Below are 13909 nucleotides of genomic sequence, written 5' to 3'. Positions count from 1 at the left end.
GTCCTAAAGCTAAGCACCTTAAACAACAACAGCAGCCCTGACTCTGCTACCAGTTAAAAAAGAAATGTCATATCCAGGTCTGGTGGAAGGTGCCCCTGCCCATGGCAGAGTGTTGGATGGTCTTTTAGCTCCCAGCTCAAATCATTCTGTGATTCTCTGATATTCCTCTGCCTTGGTGGCTCTTGGGGTCGCTGCTGTTGCCTCAGCTCAAAGGGTAATGGCTTAGCCATGAAATCTTCAGCTGTATCCTTGAGTCTAGATAAAGCAGCTTTGTTTTCTCTTTTGCGGCACTTCAGCTCTTCACCTCTGAATTCAGCGCTTGGAAAGCTCAGAAATTTTCATTTTGAGAAAGGAAAGAAGTGGTAACACCATGTGCCTCTCCAATTTAGTCTCATCTAACAGGCATCCCTGCAGGGAATAAGGTTGGGATGGCAGTAGGAGGTTATTTTCTGGAGTAAATTAATGTTTAGAAAAGAAGAGCACAGCTTAAATTATCAAAAGAGAGCTGCACCTTGTACTTTTGGGCAGATAGTGGAAGGTGACACCTTGCTCTGCCTTTGGATAGGGAGAGCAGTTGGAGAGTCTGGTTGTCCTTGGAGGTGATGGGTGAGAAAGAGTCTGAAGAGAGGCAGGACCTCTCTGAGAGGTACCAGAGGCACAGGAATGAGTTGTGCTCCATCTTTGCTCCTTGGAGTAGTGCTTTCCAGCTTTGTCTCTAGAAGCATTTTTCTTGCTGAAGATTCTTTGCTTGTTTTTTTTTTTCTTTAATTGTTGGAGCCTTTGAAAGAAAACCCTGAGTGAAAGAACTGGCAGCGTGGGATTGGAGGATCTGAGGGTGTGCAGAGGGGAAACCCCTGAGCCCCTGCACTTTGCAGGCTGGAGGAAGATATATCCTTCGTGGAAACACTTCTGCAACTTGAGGCAAACACTGGAGCATTATCATGTTGATACCTAATGAATTTGGAGAGTTGTTCTCCTGCCCAGGCTTCCCTAAGCCCAGCAATTGCATTGATCACTGCGATGTTTCATAACTGGCCCTTGCTTGAACTCTTTTTAATTTCAGGAGTGGAGGTGAGGTGGGGAGAGGAAATGCAAGATTGGTGTGTGTGGCTGCTGGAGCAGAGCAGGCTCAGCCTTGCTCTCAGCTGTGCTCAGCCTGAACCCAGCACAGCAAAACCCAGCCGAGGAGCTGAGACCTTGGATGTGAAATCCCGTAAGCGCCTGGAGAGGGGAGCAGGTGGAGCTGCTGATGAGTTTGTGTTTCTGGCTGCTCCTCAGCCTGCACTTCAGCACCAGCCAGCTGGCCTTGTCCTTAGGTAGCATCCCTCAGCATAAGAAATGCTTGCTGCTGTTTGGGGAATACAGGGAGAAAGGGACTGGGGCGTAAGGAGGAAGGAGATTAATTGGGCTGTCCCCGAGATCTGTCTGGTTTGTTCTGCTCAGTTCAAAACTTGGGGATGCTCAAGCTGGAGAAGAGGTGTCCTCTATTAGAGGACACTTTGGTTTCAAGATGTTTCCTCCTGATTTAGCCAAAGCTGGGACAGAAGGTTCTAGGGTAAACTTATTGTGACATTTTAGTGCTTAAAGGGGGCCTTTAGAAAAAGTGGGGATAGACTTTTTAGAAAAGCTTCTTGGGATAAGACAAGGGGTGATGGTTTTAAACAAAAAGAGGTTAGATTAGAGATAAGGAATAAAATTTTTGCAGGTTGCCCAGAGATTTGGTGGATGCCCCATCCCAGGAAATGTTCAAGATCAGGCATGCTGAACAACCTGATCTAGTTACAGATATCCCTTCCCATGGCAGGGAAGGTGGAGTAGACCTTTAGAAATCCCTTCCAACCCAAATTATTGTATGAAAAAGTCAGGTGAATATTGAATTCTGTAGTGCATCAGAGGTGCAGGTGCTGTAGCCCCCAATTTACCCTTCCCACCTCCACTTGTGCTAATCCTTGACCTTTCAGCTGCTCCCATGGCTCCCTGCCTGTGTCTGGGCTTGTATAAACACCCATCACCTTTTACCTCCTGGGCACGCCAGGCACAGGTTCCTGATGTTAATGTGCCCCTTCCGTGGGGGATGTAAGAGCTTTTCCAAAGGCGCCAACAAGGCTGTTTGGAAACCTGAATTGGGTTGGTGCTGTGGGACAGCATTATGCTGGGAGAAGACAAATTACCAGGGCTGGGTTTTTGCCAGGACATAGTAGGGTGAACGCCTGATTTTTTTTTTTTTTTTTTTTTTTTTTCCCCAAACGTGCCATTGCATCTTTAATTACAAGGTTAAGACCTCTGTTTTATGACTCATCTGAAAAAAACAGCACCTCCACCATAATTACCCGAGCATGTTGCCGGGGGACTGTGGCTCATTAGTGACTCAGAGGAACCAGTGGCACCTAATGAAATGGCACTGCCTGCTGTAACACCCCAGCCTTGCCCTTTTCATGCCTGGTCCAAGCAGGGACCAAACCAGCGTCGTGTAAAGGTGTGATGCCAACCCAGGTGATGCTGCACGTGGAAGGAATTTCTGAGGAAGAAACCAACTGATTCCCAATCATTAGACAGCATCAAACCCGCAGAAATAGCTGTGTTCAGTTGAAGGAAAAGCAGAGGGTCTCATTTTGCCCAGTGAAGGATGAACACGTTGCTTCAGGCTCCCTCAGAAGCCATAACAGGAGTGAGAAATGGATAAACCATCCTGCTGGGAATGTGGGTTCCTTGGGTAATCCGCCAGCCGAGGCGTATTTTGTTTGTTTCCCTGAAATACGTAAATGCAATCATTGCACAATAAGAGCCTCTTCAAAAACTTTCCTTTGATCATTAACATGCTAATCAGTCTGGATGGATCTTCTCCTTCCCTTCCAGGTGGAGGGAAACAATTGACTCGTGTAATGGGTGCCCCTTGGCCACAGTTCGGTGCCGTTTGTTCCTCCAGCCCATTGTTCTGGGATGAACTTTGGAACATTGTGTTTCTCCCTTGGACCAGACACTGGAATTGCCCTCTGGTTTATGTGCTGGCTCTTTTTTTTTTTTTTTTTCCCATGGCCATCAGGGTATCCCTTCAGGAACCTGTCAGCACTGGAAGGTCTGAGTGGTGACAAGTGACAGGGCTGGGAGGTGCTGCCATCAGTGGCAAGTGGCTTTGCATCCGTCATGTGCACAAGGGCTCCCAGGGGACCAGCTGGAATTGTGAGCCCTGAAAACGTGGCACACTGTACAAGGGAATGAAGAGCCTGCAACCTGGGAGCCAGAAGTTATGGGGCAGAGAAAGGGTCTTTGGGAAACAGTGTCATACCTCAAAGGAAAAGCAGGAAGCCTAATCTGCAGAACAATAAGGCAGGCGAAACCTCTTTCCTGGTTGGCCCAAATTCATCCCAGGCTTGCGTAGGTAATGTTTCATTAGCCTAATGAGCTGGGGAGAGACAGAGCAAACCTATTCCTCTTTCTGATTGCATTTTGGCTGGGAAGAAGTGTGTGAAGAGGCAGCATCGAGTCCCAGGTTTCCAAGGGGCTGCTTGGGTGATTCTTGCTCAGGGCTTGAAATCAAGAGCTCTGTTATTGATGTAAAATGAGCCATGCACCTGTCCAGGGGAGCTGCTGCCTGTGCCCACGCAGACTGAGCTGTCACTTTTTGTCAGCCTTCAGAACAGCCAAGCTGGGTTTGGGCACCAGGCTTTGGTCACACCTGAGAGCAGGTGCTCCTGTGCTCTGTTATCCACCAAGAGATGTTCAGTAGCTGCTTTGCCAGCAGTGAATTGCAGAACTGGCTCAGTAGCAAACTCCTGTTCCCTGATAAACGCTGGGGATCCACCCCTGCTGCTGCTGTGTTGGTGGATTTGCTCTTGCTCAGCATCATTTCCCATTTGTGGCTTCCTCACTAGACCCTCTTGGTGCAGATGGTGTTGATGCAGGACCCCAGCTCAGGAAGTGGGTCAAGGAAGGCTGGAGGGTTCTGGGCTTATCTTCAAGTGCCAAGCACTGTTTGGGGGATATCCTAATGATTAGGAGCAGCAGGATGGGAAGTGAATTCCCATTTTCATCAAAATGGAGGTGGTTTTTTCTAAATTAAACTGGTTCTTTTTATCTGAGCACAAGGTACAACCTGGGCTTCATTGTGGCTTGTATTTTTATAAAAACCTTTCGGATGTTTAGTTTGTATTTTTGCTGACATACTTATTCAGGTTTGGTAAATCCCTGAGGTGATCAGACTCGTCCTGATCTTCAGCTGTGCTCTTTTATGGTCCCAGCCCAGGATGTCTCAGACTTTTTTTCAAGTAAGAAGCTCACATGCCTGTGGCTACAAAGGAAAGTTCTGGTAAATGCTATAACATCTATAAGCAAAAAGTTACATTTACCACATTCAGGAAAATCTGATGCCTGCAGTATTTTGGGACTGGCTTTGTGCTGTAAAGTGAAGACATTCAGCATCTTGATGATTCTCATGTTTCATTTTTTTTTTTCTGTCTTCTCCAGAGTCTCCACCAGCAGCGATGTCAAGAAATGGATACTTCTTTGAAGAGAGTGGCAAGTATTATTTGACTTTTTTGCACACACACCTTCTTGGAGGGAGAGCTGCACTGCAGGGGTATCTGCAAACCTGACATGGGTGATAGAGAATCCATTTAGCTGAAGTGTGATGTGAAAACAGTCTGGTGCCATGGTTGTGTAATCCAGTACTGGGAGCAGGCTCCGTGTTTTTAAATCCTGTAGATGTTTGAGATAGTCAGGCAGTAAATAATCAACTCCACATTGTCATCAGTGACTGTTCTGGGTGGCTCCTTGTTTTTCAAGTTCTTTTGTGATGTTTTCCTGTCATAGAACCTGGCAGGTGTATCTGCTTGTCTTTTTCTGGAGTGGGGATCATGCGTGGGTGTTGGATCCCTTTGGAGACATCCTGCCAAGGAGCATCAAGCAAAAGTTGGATGGCTCTGGCAGACACATCTTTTACTGCAAAGATTTGTTTTTTTCTTTGAAGCAAGATGAAATGGTGGCATTTGAAAACTTGGATCATCTGCCTCAACTTGGATCATCTGCCTCAAAGATGACTGAGATCTTGGAGATCTTGTACTGATAAAGGAAAAACTGAAGTGCAATGAAATCCCATCTTCTCTGCTGATTTGGGAGAAATAGAATAATGGAATAATTTTGGTTGGAAACAACCTTAAAGATAATTTTGTTCCAACCCCCTGCCCTGTGTTTTCCCCCAAAACAGCATGTATTTAGGGTATTAGAGAGAGATCCTCTGGAGAGTTCCAGCCTCTTCATGAAGTAGTCCCTGAGGGCTTGGGGCTTTCTGCCCTTGGAAATGCTAGAAATATTCAGGACTTCCAAATGGTGAGAAAAAAATACTAAAATTCTCTGGTTCTTTAGGCCTTTAGATGCTTGTAGCTGTCACAAGGCTCATCTTTCTTGTTCCAGGGGGCCAAGCCTTAGGTTGACATCTGGAAGGGGGAAGTTGAATGTCTGCCAGATGTCAGCTGATCCAGCACCACTGGTGACAGCACTTCCTTTGGCACTGGCTCTTCCCTTCTCATACAAAGAACAAATTTTGGGGAGTCAAAGGCCAAAACTGGAAGCCAGTCCTCTCATCTCTAGCCAGAGGTGTTCTCTGGAGGCTGGGTTGAGTTGCAGAAGGGCAGAAAATAATGCCTGACCTCAGGGAGGTTTTCTGAGGGCATGTGGGGTGTGAGGTTGGGGTAGCCCTGCTCCTTCCCTCCTTCCCACCTCGCTTGCAGGCTCTTGGGATGGAGTGGGTGCTTTCCTGAGGACTGGGAATGTGAGAGGGTAATCCAGGTTGGGACCTGGGGGGGTGACTGAGCCCCCAGCATCTGCCTGAGAGCAATGCAAGGGCTTGGGGAGAGACACCGCTGGTTTTGGAGGCAGGACAGGCCCCTACTTCTTCCCAAACCCTTTTGCCACAGCCCAGCTGTCTGTCCTGACATCTCAGGTGACTCTACATGTCCCTTTCCAGGACTCAGTCTTGCCTTCCTCAAACTGTCCCCATAAACAACAAAAAAAACCCCAAAATGCAGATCTCTCAATGTTTTTCTGTTGTTGTGGCACCTTCTGAGAGAGGCTTCTTCTTTTATCGACTTGGTGCCATGGCGATGGGCATTTCTGCCCTGTATTTGTGTTATTACTCATCTTCCTCCTTTGTCTTAAGGAGACAGCACCTTGGAGCTGCCTCTGAGGGCTTTGAGAAGCTCGGTGGTGCTTTCCTGTTGTGCTTTCTGTGTGGTTTGGGGAAGGAGGGGACGTTGCTCACAAGTTCCTCCTCGGCCCTCGTCGTGTTATTTGCGATTGGAAATACACTGGATTTCTTGGTTATTTCACTCTCAGAGCTGCTGTCACTCTTACTCCTCATTACAAAGTGACCTTTTGGAAGAGTTCAGCTGCTGTGGAGTGATGAGTCACCTTGTGCTGCTTGATTGAGCCGAGGCCTTGGCGAGTATGGACGGCACATCCCAGAGCGTGCTGGTGCGAGTGCTCCCACCCCGCTGCGCGACTTTGGTGATCTCTCCGCAGGAGTTCTGTGCTCTCACATTCTCAAAGCCTTCACCCCAAAACGTCATCGGGGCTGGAGGAAACCACAGATAAAGATGTTACCTTTTCACAGGGTTTCAAAACAGCTTGTTTTGAAAGGGAGCTATGAAATCACCAAGCTGCTTCGTGGCGCCGCTTGTGGGGATCTGCCAGGCAAGAGATGCTCTTGCCCCACCTCTGAAGCAATAAAAATCCCCAATCCCCTAAATGCTGTGTTGGGAGAGGGCAAAGAAAAAAAGAAACCTCTTTAATTCTGTGTTTTTGGACACTTTCCTCCCTTTTCTCAGCAGGGCAACATCTTTTGATATTCTTGTTCTGTGTAGAGTGGAGCTTTTTTCCTTATCTCCTCCTGGGATCTTGCATATACATATGGTTTTCTGTATTCTAAGTAATTAGGATGTTTTTGTTTCTCAGCATATCTGAGGCTCTCTTTGGAGCCTGGGTCTGTCTTTTGCCAGCTAACTTTTCTTTACCCTTCTTGTGTTCTCAGTAATGTTAAAATTTAAAAGTTGAAACCTGATTTTCAGTTGAAAGGACTGTAGCGAGTGTGATCTTGGCTGCAGCACCAAAGCAGAGCTTTGGAAGAACCTCCTGGATGTTTACATCCATAAAAACTTCAAGTGTTTAGTAATTTGTAGCTCTGTTAATTACTGAGGAGCTGGGGAAAGCCCTGGAAGGATTTTTCAGTGAATTAATATGTGACTGTTTGGGAAATTCAGAGGTTGTTGTGGTCCCAACCATCTCCCAGCCTAACTAGGTAAAAATCTGGAAAGTTCATCAGGGAGATCAGCTTTGAGTTCAAGTTTTCCCTTATTTCTTGAAGAACTTGAAAGCCACTTTTGTGGCTTTTAGTGCCTTGCATGAGGTAAATACTTGCAATGTAGCTGGAAAAAAAATCTGGTGAGGAGTTTGTCCTGTACAGGCAATATTAAGATTAAAAAATAAAAAGAAATAAGTTTGTGCCTGCCTAGTTGGACATTTCTGATTGAGGGTGGTGCAGCAGATTTGATGACATCTGATGGCCATGATCTATTTTCATCCCATGTGTACTGTCAGTTTTAACAGTTGTCCTGAGCCATCTTGCTGATAAAAATCCATTTTTTAACTCATTTTTTGAGTCTCTGGAAGAAGCCTCTTGCACAAACAAACCTGGCAGGGCCTGCTGATAATTGATGTCCCCCTCCCTGCATGTTAAAGTCACTTAAATCTTCTGTAAGGTTGTTTTGACAAATGAGTTTTCTTTCTGGCAAATGTGAGTAATGAGATGATTGTGTAGCCCCAGTCCAAACCTGGGGATAATTGGAGTCCTGATAAAATGCAGCTCAGCAATCAGGGCTCAGAATTAACTCATCAAGCCCCACATTGTCTCTTGTGAGCATCCTGCACCCTCCTCATGGAGGTGGAGTTCTAAAGGCACTGGAATTACCTGCAAGTGATTAAATTCTGCCCAAATTGTGATGAGGTTTTTAACTGAGCCAAGAACTTTCCCTGATAAGACACAAACCCAGAAGTTTTCTGGTTCCTCTTGCAAAATCTGAGGGAAGGAATCCCAGTGCAGTGATGGGGATATCTGAATTGTTGCATTGTTTTAAAGCTGGCTCAACAGATCCTGCAGCATTTTTTTTTCTGGTCTTCCAGAGCAAATCCCTCACTGCTTGGTCTCCCCTGACTTATTAATTGGTTTTGCTGGTACAATAAATCACAGTTGTGTTGAAGGGCCCCAAGGCCCCAGTCTGGCTTGGGATGTTTGGATATATTTTATCTGCTTGTTTTTGTTTTTCACTTTGCAGTTCAGCTTGGTATGTGTTCTGGGGGAGTTTTCTTTCTTTTTTCTTCTTTTTTTTATTTATTTATTTTTTTTTTAATATTTGACTTTATCTATCTTGGAATTGTTTGCTGAAGTAGGAGATTAATTTAAATGTTTTTGTGAAAAAAGTCCTTTCACAATGGTTTTTTTCCCATGAGGTGCCCAGTTTGCCAGCAGGAGATGAACTGCTGCTACCGGTGGGAGAGCACAAGGAGATGGCTCACAGGTCTCTTGCACATTTTTATTTCTGGAATTATCAGAAGGCCTGTAATAAAATAGTAAAAGGAGCAGGAACACCCCTGATATCTGAGGGTTCTGCTGCAACACTGAAACTCCCCATGCTCCTGTGTTCTGTAAAAACAGAACAAAAAACCCCAACAACACTCCACTGAATTACTTGGATTATTCACAACATTTCCTAGAAATCTGGCTGCAAAATACAATACTGGAATTAATTCAAAAGTGCCTGGGTGTTGTTTGTTTTGGGTTTTTTTTGTTTTGTTTTGGAGGGTTTTTTTTTTGTTGTTGTTGTTGGTTTTTTTTTTTTTTTTTTGGTTTTTTTTTTTGCAGCAGATCAGCTCTTGGAGTTCTGTTATGAATTATCACTGAAGTGGCAGGGGAAGCTTGATGTTTTCATCTGGCTCTTCATGACAAAAGGCTGGATGGAGCAGGGTTGGGAAGATGCAGCTGAGGTTATGGTCAGCCAGTGGTGCAGGGGGCTGGGAGAGCTCTGCTCTTGGTGACTCACCTCTCTGCACTTTCTACCTCTGGTTTGCATTTTTTTGGCTTTTCCAAGACGAGGTTGTGGTTTAATCTGTGCTCTTGAGTTTAGGTAATGGATTGGCATCATCGTAGCAGGTGGTCACTGCTCCAGAAAATCTGTGTTTTATAGGGAGTGCTGAAGAGCCAAAAAGCTTCACCCCACACTTCCCTGGCTCCTAAGGTACCTGTGGAAGGTCTGGCATTGGGGGACACCTCTCTAAATCCTATTTACATGATCTGAAGACTTGCCTGTGCCAACCCAAATTATTTGGCTTAAACCTAGCGTGATTTATTTGAGTAGGGACCCTAAAGACCCTCTCTGCCACCCCTGCCATGGGCAGGGACACCTTGCACTTGAGCACAGTGCTTCAAGCTCTGTCCAGCCTGGCCTTGGACACTTCCAGGCATGAGGCAACCACAACTTCTCTGTGAATCTTAATAAAGGAGTTTTTCTAACCCAGGTATTCAAGATAAGCTCTGGGTCCTCCTGGCTGATTAATTTTCTGCAGCAAACCCTCAGCAGTCCAGCCATGAGGTCTGGGGACACCCCCAGCCCCCCAGTTGGCTCCTGGGCTGGCACAGTGCCCCTGTGGCTGCCAGGGGTAAATAAATCTCTTGTGAGCCTTGCCAGGGACTCTCTCAGCTGTGAACCAGAGAAAAAGCTTAAAATCCTAGCAAAGCATCCAGATTTATTTAATCATTGTGCCTCACAGTTTTAGCAGGGTGGGAGACAGCTGTGGGTGCTGCTGGCTGGCTGCAGCCTTGCAGTTGTTTTTGTCTGTGAAATGCAGTAATTTGTTAGGAAGAATGAGGTTTTTCATGACTCTTGTCAAGCAAAACAAACCCCAAACTTTGCAGTTTAACCTCAGCAGGGATGTGTAAAACTTAGGTGTGTATTTACCTGAAAAATGTGGTTATAGCAATGTAATTGCTCTCATTTTATCTGGAAATAAAATAATTATTTTGGTAAGTAGGTGATTATGCTGCAATCAGCCTGTGAGATGTGCCCACAAACTTGCTTTGGTTCATGTAGGAGTAGGGTGCTGTTTAAACAATTTTTTTCTGGACTGCTCTGGAGATTGAAGAACTGATAACACTTGCACAAAGTTCTTCCAGATCTCTCCTGAATCCTCCAGTTGCTCTCTCCCTGCCTGAGTTATCTGACTGGAAGGTTACCTAACCTGTGGAGGCACCAGGAATCTCTGTTTTCTGTGCAGAGTGTCAAGGTCAGTTTGGAGGTGGGTGCTCCATTATTAACTGAGTTTCCTTTTGCACCCAAAGTTGGGGATTTGGGTGTTTTCCAAGTGGTGCAGTGAATCGGAGCCTGCAGGGAGCAAAGCAAGCCCTCAGAGCTGAGAGCTCAGTTTAATTACAACTTCATGCCTTTCTTGAAAATCAGTGTCTGTTCTTGACTAGAGCAGGTTAAAAATCCACAAGGAGAAAAATTAGGTGAAGATGACTCTTTTTTAACTCAATGCCAGTATTATCACCAGTTTTTAGGCTTAAATCTCTCTTGAGTTCCTTAATACTCTATTACAGCCAGGCACTGGGATGCTCAAAAGAGCCAGACTGGATTTTAGGGTAATGCCCATGTCCCAGCTGATGCTCCTTTACCTTTAAAAGCTATTGAATATACATTATTATCATTGATTCCTTTGACCTTCTGTACTTGACCTGTAATTCCTCTGAGAAGATGGATGCAAAAATGGTTCTTGGGCTCTTCCAAAACAATTTGCTGCCTTCTGTGCCTAAAAACTCACTTGAGAAATCTGAAATGGCTTTTAACGTGACAAGCTGATAGTGCTGTATTGCCAATCATAGCTCAAAAAGCCTCTTTTAATGTAGTTTAAGGTTCCTGGCTTTCTGAGGAGAGTTTTTTGGAGGGGTGAAGAGGAGGAGATGCAATTCCGTGATTCTGGAAGCCTGGGCTTGGATTTGACAGAGGGAATAGGCACTGCTGTAGATGAAAAGTTCTCCAGGCTTGGAGAAGAGATTGTCTTGGAAATTGAGGGTAAAAATCAGTTGATTCCAGAAAACTGCTCTGAGTTAGTGGCTTGTGCCTGCAGATGTTGGTTAAAGCTCCACAATTGGCTTTGTCACCTGAGACACCTCGAGAGGTTGTGCAAGGGCTATGGCTGGAATAATTCCCATCACCTGGGGTGTGAGAGGATGTTTTTAGTACTAAAGCTGCTTTTCTCCCAGGAAATTGAGCTTGATTAAGGTTTTTGGCTTTCCTGGAGAAGGCTGCAGCCCTTGGGCTGGGAGTGCTGCTCCCACTTCAGCTTTTCCAGGGAAAATATCTGACGTGGCTGAGGCTGAGCTTCCTGCTCACCCTGACTCTGCTGATTTTATTGCCCCAGGTGCAGCTGCCAGGTGCCACCAGAGCAGCAGTGGGACACTCAATGCCACCACTGATGGCAGCAGCTGCAGTCTCTGCTGCTCCCTACAGAGCCCTGGGCACTAAAACTCAGCTCCAAAGCAAAATAGCTGCAGGGCAGGCACTTTGTCAGAGCTGTGAGAGGGCTGAGAGCAGCAGGAGCTGGGAGATGAAGTGGAGCTGGGAATCTGAGGAAACAGAGAAGGCTGGGGATGGAATCATGGAATCCTGGAAAGGTTTGGGTTGGAAGGGACCTTAAAGATCATCCATCACCCTCTTGCCATGGGCAGGAACAGCTTCCATTAAACCAGGTTGCTCCAAGCCCCATCCAGCCTTATTTTGGGTGGATATTGGAGCATGGCAGGTCTGGGATGAGCTACAGAGGAAGGGCTGATGCTTTGGAGGGGAATCACCAGAGAAATCCTAATTATTCTTTTTTCTTCCCAGCACCTGGATAAAATTGAGTTTACTTTCTAGTTATTCTGGTTTATTTTCATGTTGCATAGTGTGGGCTGAGGGAAGCCCTTGAGGTAAAGGAGGATTTAAGGTGAAAGCATCTGCTGCTTCTGGCTGCAGAGGGTGAGGAGGGGATTTTGTTCCTGCAGCACTGAAGGATGCTGCTTGCTCTCCTTGGTCTCGTTCACTTCCCATGTTTTTCCATTTCTTTGCCATGAGGTGAGTCCTGCAGGGTGGACTGAGAGGGATTATCTGACCACAGTGTGTTCTTCATGGTGCAGGAGAGCTGCACTGATCTGAGCCAGCTGTAACTGTATTCCAGCTCCTCAGCCAAACCTCTCTTTTCTCTCTCTTTTCTCTCTCTTTTCTCTCTCTTTTCTCTCTCTTTTCTCTCTCTTTTCTCTCTCTTTTCTCTCTCTTTTCTCTCTCTTTTCTCTCTCTTTTCTCTCTCTTTTCTCTCTCTTTTCTCTCTCTTTTCTCTCTCTTTTCTCTCTCTTTTCTCTCTCTTTTCTCTCTCTTTTCTCTCTCTTTTCTCTCTCTTTTCTCTCTCTTTTCTCTCTTTTCTCTCTTTTCTCTCTTTTCTCTCTTTTCTCTCTTTTCTCTCTTTTCTCTCTTTTCTCTCTTTTCTCTCTTTTCTCTCTTTTCTCTCTTTTCTCTCTTTTCTCTCTTTTCTCTCTTTTCTCTCTTTTCTCTCTTTTCTCTCTCTTCTCTCTCCTCTCTCTCTTCTCTTTCAGACCATATTTTGGGCTGGAGTGGCATTTTCTGTGCTCAGAGCTCTGACTGGCCCTGTCACACAGTTCGTGGCACTTCAGCAAACACTGCCTTCACCCGAAGTTGCCAACTTGCAGCGATAAAGATGGGGGAACACCAATTTGGAGATCTTAAACTCTCCCCCAGGAAATCTGATGCTAATAAAAAGTGCCAAAAACTCTGCCCTCTGTCTCTGAAGAAGCTGCTCCTTGCAAAGCCTGTGAAGTGTTACTGGGACTTCCATATGGAAACTTGATTGATATGTGCACAAATTCTGCAAGAGCCACATCAGATCCTGCTCTGAACTTGTGCAAAACACCCATCAGACTTGCAGAGGAGCTGAACAGCTTCTGCTGTCGCTTGTGGCATCTGCTGCCCTTCAAGCAGCGGGGGTGGCACTTGGTGAACATCAGGGAATGGGGAGGGAAGCAGCTGCCAGGGCTGGAGGCAGGGCTGCAGCTCAGAGGGGAGGTGCATCTGCCACCACAGAGCCTGTGTCACCTCGAGGTCACCCTGCATTTGACAGGCGTGAATTGCTCATGGTTTCAAGCTCCTGGCAGATGAAACAGGCTGAAGGATTCAAAACAGGAGTGGTCTGAGGCCTGGAGGTGGTTCAGTGACAAAGCAGACACCTGTCTGGGAGTGCAGTTCCTGTCCAGCCCAGGTTGGGGATTATTTGCAAGCCGAGTGTTTTGTCCGTGCCTTGCCCAAGGGACACGAGGCTCGGCTGCCTTTTGTTCTGCTCTTTCCTCCCCTAAAGAGGGAGGAACAGAGGATGCTTCCCTTGCCAGAGTCCTCGCTGACCTCTGCCCAACCCTCTGATCCTACTCCACCCTTGCCCTTCTTCCAGCTCCTGGGCTGCTTCTCTCCTGTCTCCAGCCCTCTCTGTCTTCCACCACTGCCACCCTCTTATCAAACTGGTTTCAGTGGCTGGGGAGAGGAATAAATCATTTTCCCTGCTTGGCTTTTCTCTGTTCACCCTTCTAATTCCTTTAGGACAGCGAGGAAAAGCTCAGCCATGTTCTCAGAGCTGGGTGCTCAAACCATCCTTATGTGTCTCCCATCTGACCCAGTGAGTGGGAAGGTTGGAGATGAAGCTCAGAACTTCCCTGAGGCTGCAATTCTGGATGTGGTTGAGGTGGGAAAAGTCTTCCCCAGGCTGGTTTTTTTTTTTCCTTTGCAGGGCTGCCCAAACTCTCCTGGCACTGAGGGGAGTGTCAGCA

At 46.3% G+C, this 13909-nt stretch overlaps 1 protein-coding gene across 4 annotated transcripts in view; it reads left to right on the top strand.

Moving 5' to 3' along the window:
• The window catches only part of SLC4A11 (solute carrier family 4 member 11), a 97206-nt gene that overhangs the window by 13136 nt on the left and 70161 nt on the right, over nt 1–13909 (top strand). For all 4 annotated transcript variants that reach the window (XM_041402720.1, XM_041402718.1, XM_041402717.1 and 1 more), the window contains exon 2: nt 4465–4515. In XM_041402720.1, the coding sequence (XP_041258654.1) occupies nt 4465–4515 (51 nt within the window). The remainder of the gene's footprint in view (nt 1–4464; nt 4516–13909) is intronic.

This window comes from Onychostruthus taczanowskii, unplaced genomic scaffold, assembly GCF_017590055.1.
Source record: "Onychostruthus taczanowskii isolate IOZ18803 unplaced genomic scaffold, ASM1759005v1 scaffold2, whole genome shotgun sequence".
NCBI lineage: Eukaryota > Metazoa > Chordata > Aves > Passeriformes > Passeridae > Onychostruthus > Onychostruthus taczanowskii.
This window is presented reverse-complemented; position numbering and strand designations above follow the sequence as displayed.